Genomic DNA, 22,612 nt, shown 5'->3' on the forward strand with positions numbered 1-22,612 from the left:
AGTCAAAAATTCTAGCGATCCGAATGAATCCACGTTGCGAGGTGATCGCAGAAGGACGACCCTGCGATGGCTACAAGGCGCAGTGTATCGCCGGCGGTGGCAATGATCCGGGAGTTTTTGCTCGGAGTAAGGAAACATATCTATGCGCTTGCATAGCTCCTGTTACGTACACTGAGATGACCGGTGTTTGTTGAATCATGGCTTCGCACAGCGAGATTGACTGATACTTGGTTCTGCTCTGCGAACTTTATTTCATCTTGGTTACTAAAACATTTTCTTTTACAGCGCCAGTGGAACGGTCAGCTGAGGTATCCCGACGCTGTTTCTACTAGGTAGGAAGCACGTTCGATCCTCGCCTTCGCTTGCTGTTTTTAACAATCGGAGAGCCTTGATATCCGGTCCTTTGCACGGTTTCGCGGTTTAACTGCGCCGTGTCAGCGGTGGTAGTTATGCGTTTGCAATAAATATGTCGGCAGTCTCGCCGCCTATGTCTCATCGTCAAAGAAATATTGCATTTCCTACCACAACCCCGAAAGACCACTGTCCTGTGGGCAGCTTTTGTTACGCGATCTCTTACGAAATGGAACCCGAACGCCGCTGTCCAATGGCAATCCTAGCATGACAGGTTGCACAACCCTGTTTGACACTCGTCAGGAGAACATGGACTCGGCAGAAGGAATTGCTGCATGTCGTCCACTACAACACTGACCAGAGTATTGTGTATTCGAGGGCGTAGTATGTGCTCACCAGGGTGGCATTGGTGTGCTTGCTGATGCATGTAGTATGAGTTTCGTATTTTACAAACTTCAGCGCCAGTGTGCTTTGCCATTTGCATCTAGCTCGACTTGCACACAAGAAGTAGAATAGATAATTGAAGGAAGGTGGTTCTCAAACCACCAACTTGAAAGAAAAGGGGGAAGAGAAAACACTGAGCAACATTACGGAAAGGGGACACGTCTCGGATTTCATATCTGACAGAAACAAGAGGACTTTTGATAAGGTGTGAAGCCAAGTCCTCTTGTTGAAATGGTCAGTGGACGTCCCCACCCTTGTTCAAGCTTGTGCTCATACAGCCGAAGGCATTTCGTAGGAGAACGGCTTGGCGTATATAGAAAAAAAACTACTGAATACTCATTTGTGTCATGGCTAGTACGCAATCACAAGTTTAGTAGCAGCTCATCTGTGTAGCAAGCAAGTAGGCTTGAAAATGCAGCTTGTGTTTTGTGCTGTTGGCTGTCCTTGTTTGCATACAGGTACATTTTTTTTTTTCCTAATTGACGCTGTCCGAAAGATGTGCTTTTCTCGACCATCTTTCTTTTACTTTTAAAGGAACCCGCCGCCACCTAACCTGCCACCGGGACCAGCTTGCAAGCTTGCCGATAACTACTACTACACCAGAGACGCCAGGAGGGAGGTTGCACCCCCGAAAGTCATTGCCGATGGCACGGTACCGCTGAAGCAGATTGCTGATGCTAGCAAAGGGTAAAGTATAAAGCAACTAGCATTGGCACCTATTTTGTGTGTGCACGTGTTACAGTGCTCCAGAAGCATGCTTTGAATATGGCAAGGAAACATATCGCATCATCTCAACCAAGTTGTATCATCTTATGCTGTGCATTGCGCTGACAGATGGAATGCAAAGTCCAGTCGTCGTTTTTTCCTTGTAGCAGTAGCCTGTCTGGTGCTTTCCCATCTGTGAGATGCTGATGCAGGTCATGAAGTAATTGGGACAGCCTTGCAAATATTTGAACCGATTTCTGTTCTATTGGCTTTTAAGGAAAGGGTTTTGTGCCATGGTGCATGTTTCACCATAAGTTCAGGAAGCATCGTAGTATACAAGGGACAGTGTGAACAAATTGAAGCTGGCGTGTATGTATAGATTACCGTGTTCTAATGACAAAGAAGCTACATTGATTGAAAATGCTGGTATTTCCACCACCGACCATCTTCACAAGCTAACAGTGATAATGAAAAGACAGTTTTTTGTGTATGGATCCTTGAAGCTAGGCTATACTACCATTAATTTTAAAACTGTGTTCACGAGGCCCTTTTTGGTCTTGTTTTCATGAGTTCAAATCGAGTGCTAAGAAGAAGAAAGTTTAATTTCAAATCCAATTTTCTCAGCAATAAATGCATCTTTTGCTGCCAAACAGACATCAGAACGGCCACAGGGAGCCAAAGAATCTGATTTTAACAAAAAACAAAAATTGGATGAAGCTCTCCTCAGTGTCTCTTTTAGTGCTCACAGAAAGAGGAGCAAATATGTCCTTAAAAGCTGCTTTTAAGACAGCTTTTAAAAAAAGCAATGCAAATGTGTCTCAAAAGCCATCCAACCACACTGCATGTGCCAATGCAGTTATCTTTGAAAGTGTGCTTTGTATTGAAGGAAGTGAAGGCATGACTCTTGCTTGAGTAAAAACACTGCCAACACCCTTGCTTATTGGGCATTTGTGTTATTCTTTCACAGGGCGACGAAGATCCCAACTCCTGGTGTAAGGTACTTGCCCTGAAAAAGGTCCAAGATAGGGAGCATTATGCGCACGTGTAGATTTATTTACAAATAAACAAAAAAAGGCTTTAAAGTTCCAAGCACAATCTCTAAAGTTGCAACGTGTGTTGAGTGCTCCCATCCAACTACTTACGTGTGCCTGGTCTGAGTGCCAGTGTGAACTGGGCTAATATCCAAGTCACTGTTTTGGGTTTTGGCTTGATGGGGAAACCAAAGCCAACTTGCTCCAAAAACTATTCTGTTTCATATTTGAAGTTGGGACGTGGTGCTCTAGTAGGGTTGTATATGTTTTATCTTAATGTAGCAGCCGAAAAGTATGGGGAGAGAAGTGAACACATGTTATTTTAATGTATGTACAGTGTCGATTCCCTGAAAGAGGGGGACCTGAAGAACAATTCAAGGGCCTCAATAAAAGAAGTGGAGCTGGGAGTCCAGCTTTTGCTTCCTGAAGGAGGCTCTTTTTTAATTGAGCACAGTTTGGTTTGTTAAGAAAGAAAAGTTCAAGCTATAATTGGGTAAAGTAATAATTGATAGTAAAGTAATAATTTAAGAAAGAATAGTTCGAAACCTTCAGCCGACTTTGCAGTGACCATTTTACCGAATTGTATTACGACCGAACCAGAACGGCTGCGAGGCTACTATTTGCTGAGGTGCCGACAGTGTTCTGCTGGTTCACATTAGCGCCTCCAAAGGTATGGTACTGCTTTTTTGATGGGAGTGTATCAAGTACTGTTTCGTAGCTGTACCAAATTATGCCTGAACGGACTTTTATTCTTGATGCTTGGTGCAGTTGATTTCTAACAGCACCTGTCACGAGCGCTGTAGCATTCGTCTTTCTCGCCAGTCGTTTCTCTTGCGCTGTGCAACTGAAATATGGCTGTGCTATTGTGTTAGGTTAAAAACACGTCTGGAAGGTAAATGACACCCTAAAGCAATAAGCATCGCCCGCTATCGAGGAGACGAGACATTGGCAGCCTCCAAGCTGAAACTGCAGCAGCTGTAGAATGAGTGGCTCTTTGAGCATCGGGATTTCCATGCCATCGTTCACCTTTTCTTTGCTGCACTAAAATTCGGTTTTAACTAGCCTCGGAAGACAAGGACCAGCTAAGAACATAGTGTTTTATGCACATACCCCTTTGCGGCGGGGCGAGACCTTCACGTATAGCATACTGGATTATGTGTGCCTGTTTTTTTCGGTTTCTTTGAAATTACAGGGTTCTCCTAAAATGCTCACATTTCTTCTATTCAGCTTGCTTATTCATTTGATGTAACAGCATACATTACACGGGAACGGTGCAAAAAAATGTGAACGAAAGGGTGAAAGACCCGATTTTTTGCATTGAAATGTGCAGCATAAACGTAAGCCCCTCATCCATTAATTGTTTTTAATCAAAGATGTGGGCACACCTGGAATTATTGAGGCCGGAAAAATTGCTTGGTTGGGCATCCCATATGCCTGTCGGGTCAGGAACTTTTCATTTGATATCACTAAATTCACAAAATCACGAATGTCATTCTATCGTCATCATCATCAGCCTGCAACGGCTTCGTTATAGCTTCGTGAGGACAGCAGCCGCTGAAAAAGCAGAAGACACGTGCTTTGTCGTCTGCTGCGCATAGTGAGCGCTGCCCATATAGCTGTTCGCCTGCTTTTGACACCTCGCAGCCGCGGATGTTCTGTAGAGTGGATGTTGAGTTTGCTACAGACATGATTGAAACATGTTGCATGCCCTTGTGTAAGCAGCGTGGCTACCGCGATAAGGATGACAAGAAGGCGTGCTGCTAATGTTCTACTGTGCCTCATAAAATTACGGCTTCTTAAATGAATGAATGCAAGAACAGCAGACCTTGTACAGTCGTTGACAGAATGTGGATCATCCTTTGGCTTTCAAACTTTTCTGTCGCATATCATAAAAGAAATAGGTATGTTTACTGCCTTGATGTGAATGTGCAAAAAGTAAATTTTAGTGGCATATGCATTAGACACCCCTTAATTTTAGCTATGCAACGCGTCAGAAGGCTTGAACCGCCTAAGCAGGGTCCATATATTTCTCTGCCCGCCACTGTACTTTGCCTTTTTCTGTGTCGAGTCCAGTCGGGCCTAAAAGTAAACGCAGTGTCCAGTAATGGTTGAAAACATTTATTGCTCAGTAACAAACGGGTTGTCTTCGGCTGATGAGGGTGGATGGGCCCCTAGTCCAGGGCAGCAGATTCGAGATCTTGCCGCTACCGCGCACCTGTTGATCAGGTTATTCGACCCGAAAGGATATCCGAGCCCCTATGGCATTGGGTTGTGTCTGTTGTGTGCCTTTGCTTCTGCGTGGCTTTCTCATGCTGCATATGTATTAGTGTGGCTTTGGCTCAGAAGTAGGCGCGTTTCTCCCAAGCCATGACCTCCTAAGCCACCTGTCGCCTAATCACGCTGCTTGATAGTAGTTGGCGCAAACAGTCGATGCGACAACGTAGCTCTCCGTAACCAGCTTGTAGTTGGGTCGTCCTCCCTTCTTTGCCCCAGTCGTATACTCGAGATGAACAAAGTCCGCCGACAGCCGCGGGAGGCGGCTCAAGTCATTCGTCCGTACTGACGTCGGAAGCACGCTCATGATGGCTCAAAACTTCGCTAAGCGCGTGCAATGAAGCCTTCACATCAGTGCCACCTCCATTAGTTTTTGCGTAGTAGATCTTGCGCGTAAATGCTAACGTTCCAAGCGTTACAAGTCGCATGCCCTCAAACCTAGCCTACCAAACGGTACATCAGTTTGCGCTCATGATGGCGCGAAAGACTGCGCAAAAGTGCGCTGAAGGGCAGCACCTCGAGCGCTTTGATGGCCTCACCGCATCACATGAGTACTATATTCAAAGCGTGCGTGCAAGATCGGCTAAGCATGCAGACTGAAAACGTCTACTTAGCCGCCGTCAACCCAAACGCCCAACCCCGTGCTAAGGACTAAGGACCCGTGCCTACCGGCATGAGACGAAGCGTAGTTCCGCGCTCCTCCGCCTCATGACAACAAACCTGGCGCTGCTGTTCTCTGCCCGGCGCTCGGTTGCGGATCGTCTGCTACTCGTCGCGGTTGCATTTCGCTCTCGTTCTCCTCGATTTTGGCTCACAACGTTGCTGTTTGTGTAGACAATCACTGGACGCTGTCACTGAAGCAGATATTCACTATTTGACGATGAAAAGCTGAAGGTAAGAGACTGCCGCTAATTTATTTTCTTCTGTTTCCGCCAGCTCTGGCGCAGTGCAGTTCGTAACAGACCCAGTGCGTTATGATAAAAATGAAGAAAAGTAACTTGTAGCGCTAGCTTAAAACCAGCGAGGAAAAGGCCCAAATTTCCATTGCTTTTTTGCCGTGGTGTCCCAAATTGTTTAGAAAAGGCGAGTTGTACGCTATTAGGCTAAGAAGTAGGTACTGCACTCCGCCTTGTGTATTGAATGCAACTTGAGGAACAGTTCACCGAACGCACAGGCCTACACATTTGTCGTTGAAGGTAATGCTTTTAGGCTATCAAACTCATTTTCTACGTGGCATGCCATGCAGCGCAAACGTTATGGGGAGTGATAGCGTATTTTGTTTGTTTGTGTGTGTGTGCGTGCGCGCGGGGGGGGGGGGGGGGGGGAGGCGTTCTCGTTATAGCTGTGGGAGTGGCCACATGCCAGCCTGCGTGAAAATGGGAAGCCTACTCCCACCTGTTGTTCTGGACAGCTTCACGAATGCTTGCGCATTCGCTCACTCGATTAGTGTGACAAAGAATAGGCGAGTTTGCCTGGCCACTAGACATTTCCCGCGGCCAGGGGTTTCCCAGGGATTGAAATTTGAAGGTACAGGAGTTAATTTTTATTTTTATTTGTCTCGTTGACGTGTCGCGTAGCGCTAGCGCCTTCGGTGCCCGATACCCATGAGAAGGATGACAAGAAGTTCCCGTCGTGTGCAAAAAAAAATATAATAATAACGTCGTGGGTCGAGGCATGAAATCTGTTGCAGAATCGTTTATCACACTGGCACAGCTATTACGCGCCTTCATTAAGCAGACGACGCGCCCGGAGAAACCGAAACTACGCGAGTGCCGGGCTTTCCTTCCTCAAGACGTGGCCGCCGCGATCTGCTCCGGCGGCGCGCTTCGATCGCGGAGGCCACGCTCAAGAAAGCAGCACAAACAAAATGGTTTTAGTAAATCTCGGGAGAGGGCGCCACCTCCTCATTCGCGTTAGGGGCTTTAATTCGCGTATCTCAGTATGGCGCGAACTTTTGAACGCAGGGTGGTGGTGGTGCATACGGGGTATTCTGGAGAGGGTGGGGGTTGATACATGCTGCTACGTCTGCCGGCCATAATAGGGGGCCTTGATAGGGGAGAGGCTATATAATTACTGGATAAGAGACTCTAGGTTGGCCGACAGCGGGCAGCAGGTTTGCCTCTGTGTCCGCAGAGAGTCCAAGAGCCCGGAGTATGGACTGGACGCGCACAGCAGATGCCCCAAAGCTACAGTTTCACTGCAGTAGGGACAGGCAAGGGGAAGCAGACCGGGCGGAGACGTACGTACATCCTTGAAGGCGTCCAGGCGTAGCGATGCGGAGCCGCACGAACAGAACCGCTCTCGACTGGAGGAGCTTGTCGCATGTGTACCGAGAGTACTCCTCCGTCGAGGTGCGTGGGTCACGATGGAGGGATGGAAAGTGCACAAAGCACGCGATGAAACCAAGATTACGCGAGAGTTGGATCGTAAACCGCGCGAAACGCCGTGCATGGCAAAAATTAGTTTTCTGCAAGAAAGTAGCGAAAACAAAATGATTTTAGTAATTCTCAAGAGAGGGTGCTACCTCCCCGTGACCGTCTACTTTCAGTATGGCGCGAACATTTGACCACACGAACACCGCCGCACACCAGTCGGCCGTGGACTGATAGCCACCTAGCACGGATCATCTGCATTTTGCCTTTTCTGACGAAATAAATGCTCCGCAATCCAATCTTACGGCAGCGACTGTCAAAGGGTTAATTATCAGCAGCAGTGATTTGTTTCCTCGATTGTTACTGATGTCACAAAGCAAGTTTCGTTCGCAGGCGTTGAGTAGATGAAGCATCATTGAATATCATTTGCAATTTCTAGTCTAGGCCGTACAGCAGCTTCGGCATTTCCATTCATAATGAAATCGACGTGGAATCGATTGAGTGACGTGCATTCCTAGCAAAACAACTGTCTGGACTTCTCTGTGTCTGTAAAAAAAAAAACGGTGAAGTGGAAACTGACAGTCTGCATGCCGGCGCGTGTTCTAGACAAGAGCTGACGAAGTTCTCATCTCAGAGATTTCCTAGCCCACATGATCACCTACTCTTTATAGTACTATAGCACCCATAGAAGAAAGCTCGAGAAGGAGCGATACGTCAGTGTAGCCGGCATACGCAAGCCAAACCTCTTGAAGCCATTCCCTTTCCTCATTCTTTTGCCCCTGGCCATGCCCAGGCCATGGAGGAAAAAAAACTAAGGAGGGAGCGTGACGTCACGCGGCCAGCGTTCGCAAGCCGAGTTGTTTTGAAGTCGTTTTCTCCCTCAGTTTTTCGCTCTCCGAGGCAGTCCTTTATGTTTTGGTTCTGGTATGTTTTAGTGCGCGCGTATGCGCAACCCGCGGCGCGGGCGTCTACAGCAAGGAAGTTGATCTACAGTTAGTCTGCCGCGCTAATCGGCGCATGCGCGCGCTCAGCGGGGCTAGACTTTACCGCACGTTATCACGTGGTGCGATCACAGGGGGACACACTCTTTTTTTTGCTATATCTTTACTTGTTTAGACTAGGCTTCAAGGTTGTCGCCGGACGCTCCCTCCTTAGTTTTTTTTCCTCCATGGCCCAGGCACGCCAAGGTCGGTCCCACGTGGGGGCCGATACCCGGCCCTGGCCAATAAAACGCGCCACAGGCGGCCACGTGGGGACCGAATTTCTCTCTCTTAATTTTTACAACTAGGCTTCAAAACTGACACGCGGCGCTCCTTCCTGAATGTTTCTTCCTTCGTGGCTACATCCATGGAGTAAATAACTGCAGCCTGCTGAGTGTGACGTCTCGCAGAAGCCACGCTCTGACACTCACGGAACTGATTGCAAAAATCACTTGGAATTAGTTACGCTGCGCTCTGGCTTCCAATATTTTTTTACAAGCATTTCTGACCAAGCCAGTGGCCCTGCGATACCAAGTATTCCATTTTCTTTTGTTTGCTTTATTTGTATTGCGGGAATGATCTAAAAAATGTGGTGGGTCGGAAAGAAATAACGAAGAAATGATAGTATTAAATTGAATTTTGTCAGCAATAATTTGCAAAAAAAGAGAGACGATAACAAGGCTGTCAAGGAAAAACAGAGCTTGCGCGGCAACCTTTCCTTATCCTTTTTAATTTGCTGCCATAATCTCCAGACTCCTCCGTCCCTCAAACGATCATCGTTCGAGATAGCAACTTACGTTCAAATACCTGACGGGAGCTTCGTTTTCTTGTGCGCATATATTTCCTGCCATTGGCTGTTATCCAAACATTCCTCGCAAGAATTGTCTCTTTTTTTTCTCTTCGTCGTGTTGTAACTAGCTCCTCGGCCTACACGAATTGCGCACAGCCAGCCTTGTGAGCCAGCGGCATACATTTGCATGTTTTCGGCGGTTGCCGTATCTTTCACGGTGGCGCCACAGAGCGAAGTTGTCGTATGGAAGAAAAATGGAACGGATACGGTACGGCGCCTACACTCCGTTTATTAACTCGCCTCGCTCTTGAGGGGTGTTCATTACGGGATTGCAATTACACAGCTCGTTGAGCAGACATACGTCACCTTAGATAGAACGTGTAAGTCCCACGTTGCGCGGCAATGACCTCGGTAGTCCGCCCGTGTACGTCTCCGGTCGACGCGAAAAGAAAAAAATTGCTACGCAGTTCGCTACGCTATGCCGCGTACATTCCCGCCCGCACTTTGAACCCACGTGCCAGAGTACAGACGCTAAATTCAATGGTAGGTTTGGATGACTTGTGAATGAGAGGCGTCGCCAGCTATCTTCCCACATTTCACCTGACACATGCCGAAAGGGGTACGCCAAAATTATCACTCCCGTGAGACCTTGCACCGACCTTTTTTTCGTCCTTAATTGTTACGTATGTGGCGTCGCTTTATAGCTGACACGAACAACAAACGGACCTGATAGAAGGATCGATATTGTTCTACGAATTCCAGTACATCTGCCTATTGATTGCCCCGTCACACCCTAGGTAGCATAAAATGAAAAAAAGACGTCTCCAAAGGAACTATTTGAAACGAACGACTTGAAAACGAGTGGGGAAATTCCGTTTTCAGATCTCGAACGTCTTAAATGGGTTATATAACTTGTCTAAGGTCCGGGTGGAAAGACGATGCCGAATCCGCCCTTTAAAGGCACTGTCAAAAACTTCTAGAAATGGGCTAGGGCTGAACCTATTGCAGGCTGATATGCTCGGGGATCGGGACCAGGGTCTTCACCGCATTAGGACGAAGCAGCAGACTACGAAGGGAAGCCTTCGGGAGGAATAGCAAGCTTGAAGGTTTATTTTACATATTTACAAAACAACAAGTAGACCAAAGTCAGAAAATGGGGGAGGATGATCTGGCACACCGCAGATTGCTGCTTAAATGCAGTTCACATTCCCCAGGCACCCAGCTAGGGAATCTGATCTCTGGTTGAGCGTCCAATGGGCCGCTAGCGTCTTCTTAGGCTCCACCCTGCCCACGTGACCGCGCGCACCGCACAGACACACACGGGCAAGGAGGAACTTGACGTCTCTCAGTCGCGAACTGTTTGGTTTGCCGCGGGCCGACCAGGCCCAAAGGTCGTTGCTGCTGTGTGATGATCCTGATCGATGGAGACGCGAGTGCTGACGGCTCACACCGGTGACCTCTTCAGGGACAAATCAGCCGTGTCGCCCCTCCGCTTTGTCGGCGGCTCAGGGCGCACGCGGGCAATGAATTGGCGGCGCCGTCGCCTCCGCCGTCGCCGCCACTGGGTCTCTTCCGTCGGTCCACGGGCAGTCCGGGAGAAACACGGCACTCAGCCTCCCCGGCGAAGGGGATTAGACGCCTTTGTGCACGCCGACGCCGTCGCCAGTTGCTGCCTCTTTCGTCTCCCCCGAACAACAGCGCTTTCGGCCGCAGTGGCCTGATGGCGCCTGACTGGCTCGCCTGTTTCCGCTGGCTGGGCCTCGAATCACGACAAGGCGTCGTCAGAAAACGTTTATAAATGGGCTAGAGCTGGACCTACCACAGGCGTTGTCAGAAAACATTTAGAAATGGGCTAGAGGAGGACCTATTGAGGTGTCGTCAGAAAACGTTTAGAAATCAACTACAGCAAGACCTTTCCTGGATTGCCGGTAATTTAGAAGACGTTTACAATATGATTTCAAGCATCCATTTTGTACCAGCGAATAACCGCCGCGGTGGCTCAGTGGTTATGACGCTCGACTTCTGACCCGAAAGACGCGGGTTCGATCCCGGCCGCGGCGGTGGAATTTCTATGGAGGCGAAATTCTAGAGGCCCGTGTACTGTGCTATGTCAATGCACGGTATAGAACCCCAGGTGGTGGAAATTTCCGGAGCCCTTCACTACGGCGTCCCTCATAGCCTGAGTTGCTTTGGGACGTTAAACCCCCATAAACCATAAAACACGCTGCAATATGCGCGCATAACCCAGTACATATAAACACAATATATCCCAGCTGCGCGCTGCGCGCTGCAAGCTTGATGTTGGCGCCAACGCCCGCTGCCGCCGCGTAAATGAAAAGACGCAACACCAAAAAATACCCTTTATTACATTGCCACCCTACCCTTATCCTTTCTTCTACCGCTGTCCCCTTTCTTTCCCTCTCCTTGTCTTTTTATTCCCGCTAGCCGCAGCTCAGATGCTTCATATTTCGATGCTTTGAATTTCTGATGTTTCGGCTAGCAACATCTTTTGCTTCCACTTTTATTTTTGTTAATAATCAATAGCCACTAACAACAACAACATGTTCAACAAAAGAGCAAATCCAAAAGAAACAGCACACGTAGCATCTGGATGCATTGAGTGGTTTATGCGTACCAGGGGGAAAAAAAGCGTACAAAAAAAAACAAAACAACCAGCATCGGACGCGGGTGAATGGTGCAGTAGTATAAAAGCAGCATTACGACACAAGCGGCTAAAATTTTATTCGGATTCTACTGAGGTCGCGTTCACACATGTACTCCCGTGCCTTTAATGTGACGAAACAAGCAGGACGCGGCTTTCCCGGCTCCTAGCACAGCCTGCGTGACATACGTCCGATTCCTTCATGCAACGGCTGTTTTAAAAGCCACAGAGGTCTTGATGACAGTGAATTTTTATGGTGCAAGTGCATCTGTGGCTAAAGAGCGCCATGGCACAAGGTATTTTCGTTTGCTCAAGGTGGGGTCAGAGATTCATTTCCCAAGTATTTCATCCTAAATAAGCCGAGCACCAGGCCAGGGAAAGCTTGTACCCATTGTATCACCGGTGGGTGCCCGGCGTCACCGGGGATCGAACCCCCCTCCTCCCGCATGCGAGGCGGACGCTCAAACCACTTTTGCCACCGCTGCAGTGCCACAAAAGTCTTGACGAACGGGCAGCTTTCCGGCTGGAAGTGAAATAGATTCCAGCTAAAGTTAACTGGAAGTGAAAATTATGAACAGAGAGGTAGCTCAAAGTGAATATATTTTTTCAGCCCGATATAAAATCTGTTCCTGCTGGACGCGGTTTCCGGTTCAATAATCCAACTGGAAATGACTTTTTTTCATCTGAAGGTAAGAGCCATTCCAGCTGGAATTGAATGGTTCCCAGCTGGTAGGGCATGATTTCCAGTTGAATGTAACCATGCAGCTTTAAAGGGAAACTTTTTTCACCTGGATCTGGCAGCGGAGTTGTGTCGGCGCGTCATTAATCAGGGAGGAAGAACGAAAAAGAACAGAATTAAGCTAGAATTCAATGTGTTCCTCTCCCTCGATGTTGAATCCTGCACATTAGCTTTACGGCCACGTGAATATATACCTGCTTGCAGAGTAAGCGGCGTGTTTAGCTAGCGCACAGTTTGCTATTCTGAACGCCATCGCTGGCGTGGCTTCACGTAATAATTAATCTTCACTATTTTTTTTAGCGGCTGACCCCACAGTTCAGTGTATAGTCGGGTTTGCGTGGTCTGTCGCAAATACCCGACACCCTTATTTTCTCATGACGGGTACAGCACAACGAATACAGGACACTTAAGAAAGGAACATATAGGACTCGCCATTAACCATCGCCAACAAGGACAACTTTTCGGCCTGCTCATTTTTTTCAGCCACCCCTCTCACTCTCTCCGTGTTCCCCTGAGCTGGGTTTCTCCTTCACCGACCCATATAGCATCTTCCGTCCTGTAGGGCACGAACGTAAGCTTTCAGAGAGAGGGCTAATATGGATCTTATAGTCTAGTGCTACATGAAAGCAGAACAGGCGTAAAGTACAGCCTTTGTCAAAAGTTAGAGCCTAGAAGGCTTTGCTTCTACCGCGTTGTGGAACTTTTGTAGCATCTGTCGAAGTGCTGACTTTGTAAGGGTGTAGAATCAAAGTTCCTCTTACTTCCGAGATGTTTGGAACGCAGTGCACGAATAACGACACAATGTGAACCATATGCAAAACCCCCCTGGTCTCTTAACTTTCGAGAGAGGCTGTACAGGCGCGGCCATAAGTAAACGGAGCGCGCTATTGCGTTCGTAGTGCAATCACGCTTTCTCCATTGGTAATGAAGAAGCGTTGTTTGTCTACAAGAAAGCCCACCAACCTCCGCTACCAGCATGCGTGTACCACTGCTGGAAATTTCAACTAGGTGACGAGTGAAAAATATTCGAAGACAGTTGCGTGCTCCGTTTACTTTTGTCCGCGCCTGTACGTGCTTAACAACTATAGCGCTTCCTGCTGCATGGTATGTGCGAGAAGTTGAGGCGTTAAGGAGTAGGTTGGTGTCATGCTGCGATCTCGATCTTTTCTCACTTATTCGCTTTCACCTGTCGCGGTGGCTCAGTGGGTATACATTGTCCGGCTACTGAGCGCGAGTACGCGGGGTCAAATATAAGGGCTGTTCCATTCGGGGAATTTTTCCCTTTTGAGAGAATTTTAGACCTAAAAGTTGGCGACAAGAGAATTTTGCGGAGTTTCAGGGAATTTTTTGGCTCGCTTTTTATAAACTGTGGGAGATTTCAAGCTGCTGCTGGTAAGAAGCTCCAGAATCGGCTTCTAGAATCGGTTGTCATTGAATGCGATCCATTAAGGTTTAAAGAACGTCTGATGTGTTATCTTGCTGTATAAATTGTTTCATTTCCCTTTCGTGACTTTATTTCTCTTTATGCTTTTGTTGTGTGTGTGTTTTCTTGTTTGTTCTTTTTTTAATTCTTTTTTTTCCCACCAATGTGAGTCATGTTGAATGTACTACTCCCCCCCCCCCCCCTTATGTAATACCCCCCCAGGGGCCTTTAAGGGTCAAATAAATGATGATGATGATGATGAAATAGAGATTTCTGGGTCTAAATGACGGAATTTTTGGTCACGTCATGGAACATCATTGTCAAATTTCGGCAGCGGCATCCGCGTCTCATTAGCGGCTATAGATGTGCAAAATACGCCCGTTTATTTGCGCCATGTCAGTGCACCTCAAAGAATCCCATGTGGTCCAAATTAATCCGTAGCCAACCGCTACGGTGCCTCTTTCTCTCTTTCTTCGTTCACTCCATCGCGTCCTTCACGGCGCGGTTGAGGTGTCCACAGAGGAGTGAGACAAATCAATTTTCATTTGCCCTCTCGGGCTGTTTCACTGAACAGTGTTCTGTTTGGCGCTTGACGTTAATTCATGGCACCCATAGAACAGCTCTAATTCATGGAGGGTCGGCTCCATGTCCGTTAGCACTCAGGGACTCCGCATGACAGAACCGCACTCGAACAAGCCGGTCCATCAGGCGGCGGCCGTAACAGGTACGCATCCAGTTCCGCACCACGAATCGATCCAACGGTACATTCGGCATGACCGCGCCCAGACACATTGTGGTTTGTACGTGCGAACGTGCTTGCTATACATACACCACTTTATATTAGCATGCGCCAGCTATAGACTTTACATAACCGGTACTCCAGAGAAAGAGCATGCGTTTGTTTCCTCGAGATGGCGCCAGAAGGAGCTATGAAGTACTATAAAGGTTTACACTCGCAGTATGGCTGCTTTGCATATCGGCTGTCCGCTCCCAGCTAGTGCTTCGGCGTCGTTATTGCAAAAGTGCGGAGGCCTAGTAAGTAGGCGAGAGGCGACAGTTAACCGAAAGGCGAGAAGATGAAGGCGCGTGGGTTCGAGAAGAACAAGTGTCTGCTTTGGAATGTGGAGAGAGAAAAAAAAAACCCGGAAGGCAGTTCATTGAGCGTGTGTGTGTGTGTGCGTTGGAAGGGCCGTCCGTTGTGAAATGGTAATTTACCCACTCGTCGTCTTTGTGGCCAGCTTTTTATTTGATTTTTCTTTTTTTGACGCTGCGAGCGAGCTCCTCCCTGCCCACTCGCAGGTTCTTCTTTGTCAGGGTCGCCGCTTCCGTGGCTTGTGTATACAATGGGCGAGCTCCCTAGAAACAGCAGCACCAAATTATTAACGGACAAAAGGCAGACAGGCGAGACAACTGAAAACTCCTTTAAAAGAAAACGATGATAAGTAACCCGCCGCGATGGCTCAGTGTTTAGGGCGCTGGGTTACTGAGCCGGAGTTCGAGTTCGAACCCGGCTGCATTTCGATGGAGGCGAAGCACAAAATGCGTGCTGTGCGATGTCAGTGCACGTTAAAGAACCCCAGGTGGTAGAAATTATTCCCTAGACCTCCACTACGGCACCTATTTCTCCCTTTCTTCTCTTCCTTTCTTTCCCTCCCTCCTTTAACACTTCCCTTGCGGCGCGGTTCAGGTGTCTACCCAGATGTGAGACAGATGCCACGCCATTTCCTCCCCCCCCCCCCCCAAAAAAAAAAATTAAAAGCATAGATGAAAATGAAGACTCAGCAGACATTCTTTAGGGGTACCCATTTCAACTGGAAAAACACTTTTGTAGCTTGTTTTCGAGCTGGAGTGACATTTTTCAGCTGGAGCTAACATGCTTGAAGCAAGAATTCATTGTTCCAATTGGACATAATTACAGGTTCTGCTCTGGACACCCGTGCGCACCCTAAGGTCATGCGAAAAATTTATGAGCCGCTATATTGGTCCCTATACAGCGCTTGAACGCACGTCCCCGTCGCTCATCCTCTTAATTCGCGACCAGGATGGTCGTTTTTGGCCGAGGGGGGGGGGGGGCATTAGTGTAAGCATTGTGCGTGATCCTTATCTTCATTTGTATATATTCATCATCTCCAATCGTCGTCTTCGTGGCGTACTCCATTTCTGCCGGTGGCAAAAAAGCCTGCTTCGGGCGTTCCCAGTCTCTCAATATAAATGCTGTCGTCTAAAGCTACAAATTTCGGTTACCATACGAGCTGCCCACTGTGGCGCACTTCCTAATTCCTTATCATCGTGGATGGGTGCATGGATGAGAGGTAGGAGCATACCCTTTGAAATGGGGTGGTGACAGTTGCCACCATATTCGGCTTTTTTTTCCCATTTATTTAACGGTTTTAATTATGTGTAAATTGGTCCATAAATTCGCCATTTTTTGTAGCGAAAGCTACATTGGCCACGCAGTTGCGATTTCGCTGTGGCGGTGCTCCGAGGAGGCACAGAGACCGACCTTGAGCCGTTGCCTAGCAACCGCCGCAGCTGGCAGACACCGCGCGCTCGCCGCGCCATCTGGCATCACGTCACTCCGCGCGCCTCGCCGCGGAGCCGCCGCCACCGTTTGGTATGACGTCACACCGCTTGCCTCGTCGTTGCGCTCGCTTTCGCTACATATATCCTGGCATAGCCGAGCTAAGCCACTGTCAGTTTATTTCAATACAATTTTTTTATGCACTAGCGACGTGCGCTCCTCTCGTAATCGAGAGGCCAGTTTGGCATGGTCTAAAGTCTTTAAATCATGCGACTTGAACTGTGGCCACTCGATTGTTTGAAAACGTTGACACTAATACCTGTACGCTAATATTAGCAGAGACTGAGCATTTCGCCCTTTTGCCCACAGGTGGCAGCACTGTCTGCGGAAGGCCACGTTCTGGCCCAGTGGACGCGTCGCTTGAATGTTGTGCGATGTTCTCGCAACCGGAATGATTAAAGAGCTCGCGTTTCAGCCGTCTTTGCCCAGCTAGCCGAGGCGGGTCGCGTTGGCGATGATCGCACAACGGGCGTGGGAAGTGGTGGGGCAGGAAACTTCTGGCCTAAGTTTAGGCGCCGCGCGCCTTTGGTAGCGGGGAAACTTGCGATGCGCGCGCTTTGTTTCGCAGTTTATCTCTTGGGAGGCCCGAAAACAGGTTACGCTTATTTTCCCGGCACCGATTTAGCTGACGCGTGTGATGCGTGACGGTGTAACGGTTTGCGAGACTTCGCCACTCGGATGCAAGTAACGGTGCAGCAATATTTTGCGTCACGCGGCCAGAAGCATTGCCGTCTTTTTTTTACTGCATGCCGCTAAGATTAGAATCTAGAGTTGTGCTTGGGAACATCAAGTTTAACTCTGTAGCTAGTGCGGAACTGATCAACAAACACTACACCTGGCTTCTTGTGCCAAAGGTACTCTTGCGGTGATTGGCGGCAAGGAAATTTTTTTTGCAACCGCCCTTACAAAAAAGTTTTAGACAGTCTATATAATGTCTATAGACTTCTGTCTATAAAGTCTGTAGACTGTCTATAGACAAATGCCATAGACAGTTTATAGACAATCTATAGATTTATGGCCATACACTTTTAGTAGACTTTTGTCTATAGACTATAATAGAAAAAAAGCAATATCTATTGAAAGTCAGTAGAGTCTTTAAGAAGTCTATAGACTGTCTATAGACCATTTTTATAAGGACGGGGGTTTCCCGAGGAACTGGAATTAGGGAGGGGGAGAGGTAAAAATTTCTAGGAGGTTGACATTGAGGGTAGAGGAGAGGCGGTAGTCATTTTTAATCTGTTATTTCGTGGTTTCGTCTACTACAAGCCAGATCGTGTGGAAATAAAAAAAAATCGTTACGAATTAAGGGGCTGCCTTTAGAAAAACGAGAGGGTGTGTACCCCCCCCCCCTCCTTTCAGCGGGTGTGAATGGCTACTTGAAACGGTATAGTTTTGAATAGCGTGCAAATATAATGGAGTGGTGTTTTTTGTTACACCACCTAACTAAAGAAGAAAAGAAGACCGCCGTACGGGACTAATGGAGGTCTCTCGTTTGGTTCCCAGCCGGTGACCCGTTTTATTCCAACTCTTTTTTTTTTCAATGCGCACTTTCTAACAAGTAACATCCGCAATAATTTCTCAACTAGAGTTGAAGAGCTGCAATTCCATGCTTTCGTTGCTTTAACTGGCAACAGTTCGCGTTTATTTCATTTCGTGTTTCATGAGCCCAGTATACAGTGAAGACATGGGCGTCCGGAAGGGGGGGCAAGGGGGGGCGGTTGCCCCCCCTTGGAATTACGGATATTTATGCACTAGTAGAAAACAACTACATAGCTGCCGCCTCCCCCATAACCGGCCATCGGGTGCACCCCCCTGGAAAAAGTTCTGCGGACGCCCTTGAGTGCAGACCTGTACCACGGGAAGGGCGGAGGCGGAACCTGCGAATAGACGCAGCTCAGCGTTGGCGCATAGCTAAGACACAACACAGCGCCGACTAACCGCGTTCAGCGCCATGTGTTGTATCCGAGAGGTTCAGTCGTCCTCTGCTTCACGTCTTCTTGTTCTTTCCTCGATGTCTCTGCCCACTTTGTAGTAACATGCAGCAAACAGCGTACCAACCACACCATGACAACATCTCCTGTTGGACCGCAATACGACCCCTGTTTTGCACTATTCCGAGGCCGCCGAAAAAGCCACCCCAGACCAGAACAACACGGACTCCGCAATCCTCTAGAAGAGAAGCATGCAGACCTTGCAGACACCAGACTCATCCGTTCGTTACTGGGCGTCCATTGCAAAAACGAGGCGCCGAAGCTTGAAATCTCGCGGTCACAATAGGCTGACGTTTCGTGGCCCGCAAGAGCAAACCCCCCTTCCCGCTTCAGCAGCCGCTGTGACGTCACGGTGAGGGATAGCCGACGTATGCATACGCATATTGCTCCCCGCTTGCCGGCCTGTTTCACCACTTGTTGGCAGAACAGCAGGCGGAGAAAGTGAAAGAAGAAAGGAAAGAATGCGGGTGGTGTATAGAGGAGGAAAAAGAAGAAAATGGGGGGCAGTGTTTCCAAAAGCAGACGCGAGAACCGGAGCTGGAAACCCCTTGGCCCAGCTTCAAATAGAAAGCCACGTTCTCTCTCTCTATTTCGACGTCTAGTTCGTGGAGGAGGAGGACGGTAACGTTTTTTGAGCTGCGGGTGCAACCCGCTTAGACGGTTTTTTTTTTATTCACTACACCCCGATCTATATCTTTCGTTTTTCTCTTTTCTTTTTTGTTCATTTCGTTCTTTCTTTCTGTCCTTTCTTACCTCAGTGCCGAGCAGTAGGTGAGTGACGCCCGCGCCTAGCACGCCGTTAGACGAACGCCCACCGCCTGAGGTGCACGGCGTCGCTGTTTCTTGTCGGCTTCAGGGCGCAACGGTCGATCTTGCTGGTTTTCTTTACCCCGCTCCACTCAAAAGTGTGCAGCATGGCTGAAACTTGTACATCCAGGCGTCAAGCCAATGAAACGATCGAAGTCACATACAGTTCGCTCGTACAAGTGAAAGCTAGCCGGTTGTGATTGGTCAGTATGCGTCCAATGGCCAAGGCGCTGCAGCCAATAGGGAGTCGTTTTCGAGCCCAAACCTGTTTGCGGAGCTCGACCCGCCAATGGCAGACGCCGGCTGCTCAGCTTCCAAGTGCTGCACGGTTTTTCTGCGAGGGCTCCGACCTTCACCCAGCTCTCGGGCGCCTTCGAGAGTTATGGCTTCATGGGGCACCTTTGGTGAAGACATGAGGGGCTTCTTCTTCGGGTTTGGTCTTTTTGCCGGTCACGGCCGCGCGGCTATGCGCGCGCGCCGTTGGTTCGCTTTTGTCAATAGCCTGCGACACGGCCGGCTGGGTCGAGAGGACCATTGGAGAGATCCGTGGTCAGCCGAGCGGTGAAAATATCGTGGCCGTCGGTGGCTTTTTGGACCAATCTTTGTGTGTAATATATATCTTTGCAGGCTGCTACTGAATGCGCAAGAGACGTGTGCGGAGAGTCCGAAAAATGCATATTAATTGTCAGGCAACCGTAGACCGGGGTCGGTATGATATAACAGATATCTCCCACTTCCTACTTTCGTTGTTCTTGCTCTTCGTCACGGTGTCAAGCGACGCACACTCGCGCCGTCTCGTGAGATGTCGCGAGATCTCGTAGTCAGCATGGCGGACGATAAGACAGGAATCGACAAAACGCTTTTCTAAAGTTTGGTTTGGTTTATTGGGGTTCAACGTCCCAAAGCAACTCAGGCTATGAGAGACGCCGTAGAGAAGGGCTCCGGAAATTTCGATCACCTGGGGATTCTTCAACGTGCACTGACATCGCACAGCAGACGGGCCTCTAGAATTTCGCCTTCATGGAAATTCGGCTGCCCCGGCCGGGATCGAACCCGCGTCTTTCGGGTCAGCAGCCGAGCGCCATAACCACTGAGCCACCGCGGCGGACTTTTTTCTAAAGTAGACTTATAGGTCCGGTGAAAATGCAAGATCCGCATTTTTTTCCCGAAGAAATATTTATGGTATTTCTCGACATAGGTAGTCTACTCTAGCTGAGGGCTGCCGTCTATATGTTCTCCTAATTTACAAGCTTACCGTACTGCCTGTAAAGTACGGATTGTTATAAAGGATGCGAGGCGTGCATTCACGGCGGCGATGCCATCTCCGTTGGAAGAGAACTGCTTCCCACCGAGCCAGATTTTCAAGTTCGTATGCAAGAAAATATAACTTGGGGTCAGGAACAAAAGGGAGGGAGGAACATACTCGAAGCCTGATTCATGCAATTTTATTGTGGCTACAGAGGCATGTGGAACGGCGTGTTTTTTCAAGTGAGCCTTCTCCTCAGCCATGCACTTGACTTATATATTTTTCATTTACTCTCTTTTACTTTAGCTATGCTTTGAAGCAGTTCGTTAATAGTGTACCAAAATTTCGGGTACACAGCCCGTGAGTATAGTGTTAGTCCACACGGCTCATTTCTGGCTCCCGGCTCAGTTCTGCTTCGGGTTTCACCAAATAATCTGCATCCGGTACATATAATCGTGCACCAATAACGCCGCTAAACTCGGTGAATATTCTCAATGGCGCTGTCTCCGTGTGAGCTGACCACGTGAACAGATTCTGTTGGTTCATCATGGGCTGGCTGGTAAGGACATGGCACCGCCTACGTAACATCCCCGAGCAGGAAGGGGTCAGTAAAGGAAAAAGAAAAAGCAAAAGCTGAACGTCATGCATGTAAATTTGCGGAAAAACAAGCTATGTGCTATGGCAATTTTTATGGCGGTATGTTCTATGGTCGGATACAACTTAAGCAGGCAGCGGCTTTTCCTCGTCAAAGGAATCCCTTCCAGCCAATGGCGTCAGCCGATTCTCATGACCATGCTGTGTCACAAAGCAGGGAGTGGTCGATAAAAGGTGATAGTCCTCTCCCTCCATAGTCAGGGATAGACCCCTCTCTCTATTGTGGCACCGCTCCCTGCATTGTCACCCAAGGAGGGTTACAGTGGCAGGGTCATGAGAATTGTCCGACGCCATTGGATGGAAGGGGATGCTTTGACGGGGAAAAGCCGCTGCCTTCTTAATTACAGCCGTTCTTTCCCCAAAGCGATGCCAACCAGAGCACGTATCTCCGTGTGGCCCACCTTCCATGAGTCAACGGCGCGAGAATGCCGCTGGTTCCGCCACAAAAACAGTGTGCCAGCAGCGCTCTCCCCGGGGCACCAGGGCTCAACGAACAGCTATGCGGCAGCAGCGGCCGTCATCATCATCTCGTCCTCTCTGTTTATTTGCTCCCCAGTCTTTGATAACGCACGAGAGCAGCCACCGAGACCTGCCTGTGCCGCTAGCGAGTCCGTGACAAACAGTTGCTCTTCACGTCTGTCCATCTCTTTCTCTCACTCTCTCCCCTCTCCTCCGCTTTGGGAGCGTTTCTATATTTGCCCCGCATGCTCCTGCCTGCTGAGTCAACACACTCTTTCCCCGTTCCCTCCCCCCTCTTGCGTCATCCGCACTCTCCACCGGCGTCTATTCAGTGACGTCGTAGGCACGGCGCGACGCCACACATCAACCTAAATCTGAACGGCGAGACGAAGTTAACCTGTTTGCTTCTCTGTCTTTTTCTTTCGCTTCCCGCGGAAAGACGAGGGAGTAGGGGAAAAAAAATGGAAGAACGCACTTGCTGACAGAAGAAACGCGATCGTGGGACCCGCCGGGACTGACAGTCCTCACCCATTTTGTGCGCCCCTGACACGCGTGAGACTGTGACCTGACCGCGACTGGTACTAGTTAGACAGGTGCCCTGAATCAGTCGCAGCTTCGCTGTAGGTGCCCTAGAACTGCACTGGATAGACAGAGCAGCGGTTGTCGTCTTGGCAGCTTCTTTGCTTTTAACTTACCATTTGAATGAAACTACTCCTGGGGAACTGGTGCACGCTGGAACGCGAATGTGTGGTAGTGTATTTCGCGTTTTATCTCACTACTTGTTCATCTTGTACTTATGTCGCTTTTATTCCGCCTTGTAATCTTGCACTTTTGGACCCTGTGAGGTATTTTGATAAATGAACAAGAGTAGCAGCAGCAGTAGCAGTAGTAGTATTATCAACACTTCTAGTAGGAATTCTGGTTTGGTTTGGTTTATGGGGTTTTAACGTCCCAAAGGGACGTTAAAGGGATGTGGGACGCCGTAGTGGAGGGCTCCGGATATTTTCTACCACTGGGGTTCTTTAACCTGCACTGACACCGCACAGTACACGGGCACCTAGCGTTTCTCCTCCATCGAAATGCGACCGTGGCGGTCGGGATCG

At 48.8% G+C, this 22,612-nt stretch overlaps 1 protein-coding gene across 1 annotated transcript; it reads left to right on the plus strand.

Annotated features, from left to right (window-relative positions):
* Positions 1-22: 22 nt before the first annotated feature.
* On the plus strand, positions 23-2,603 carry LOC149365740 (NADH dehydrogenase [ubiquinone] 1 alpha subcomplex subunit 7-like). The gene is made up of 4 exons (XM_089543173.1): positions 23-126; positions 286-332; positions 1,330-1,482; positions 2,468-2,603. Exons 1-4 carry the CDS (start codon positions 67-69, stop codon positions 2,508-2,510), a joined length of 303 nt encoding a protein of 100 aa, XP_089399299.1. The 5' UTR covers positions 23-66; the 3' UTR covers positions 2,511-2,603.
* The last annotated feature ends 20,009 nt before the right edge of the window (positions 2,604-22,612 follow it).

This window comes from Amblyomma mixtum, chromosome 1 (genome assembly GCF_055824585.1).
Source record: "Amblyomma mixtum isolate Tamu chromosome 1, ASM5582458v1, whole genome shotgun sequence".
NCBI lineage: Eukaryota > Metazoa > Arthropoda > Arachnida > Ixodida > Ixodidae > Amblyomma > Amblyomma mixtum.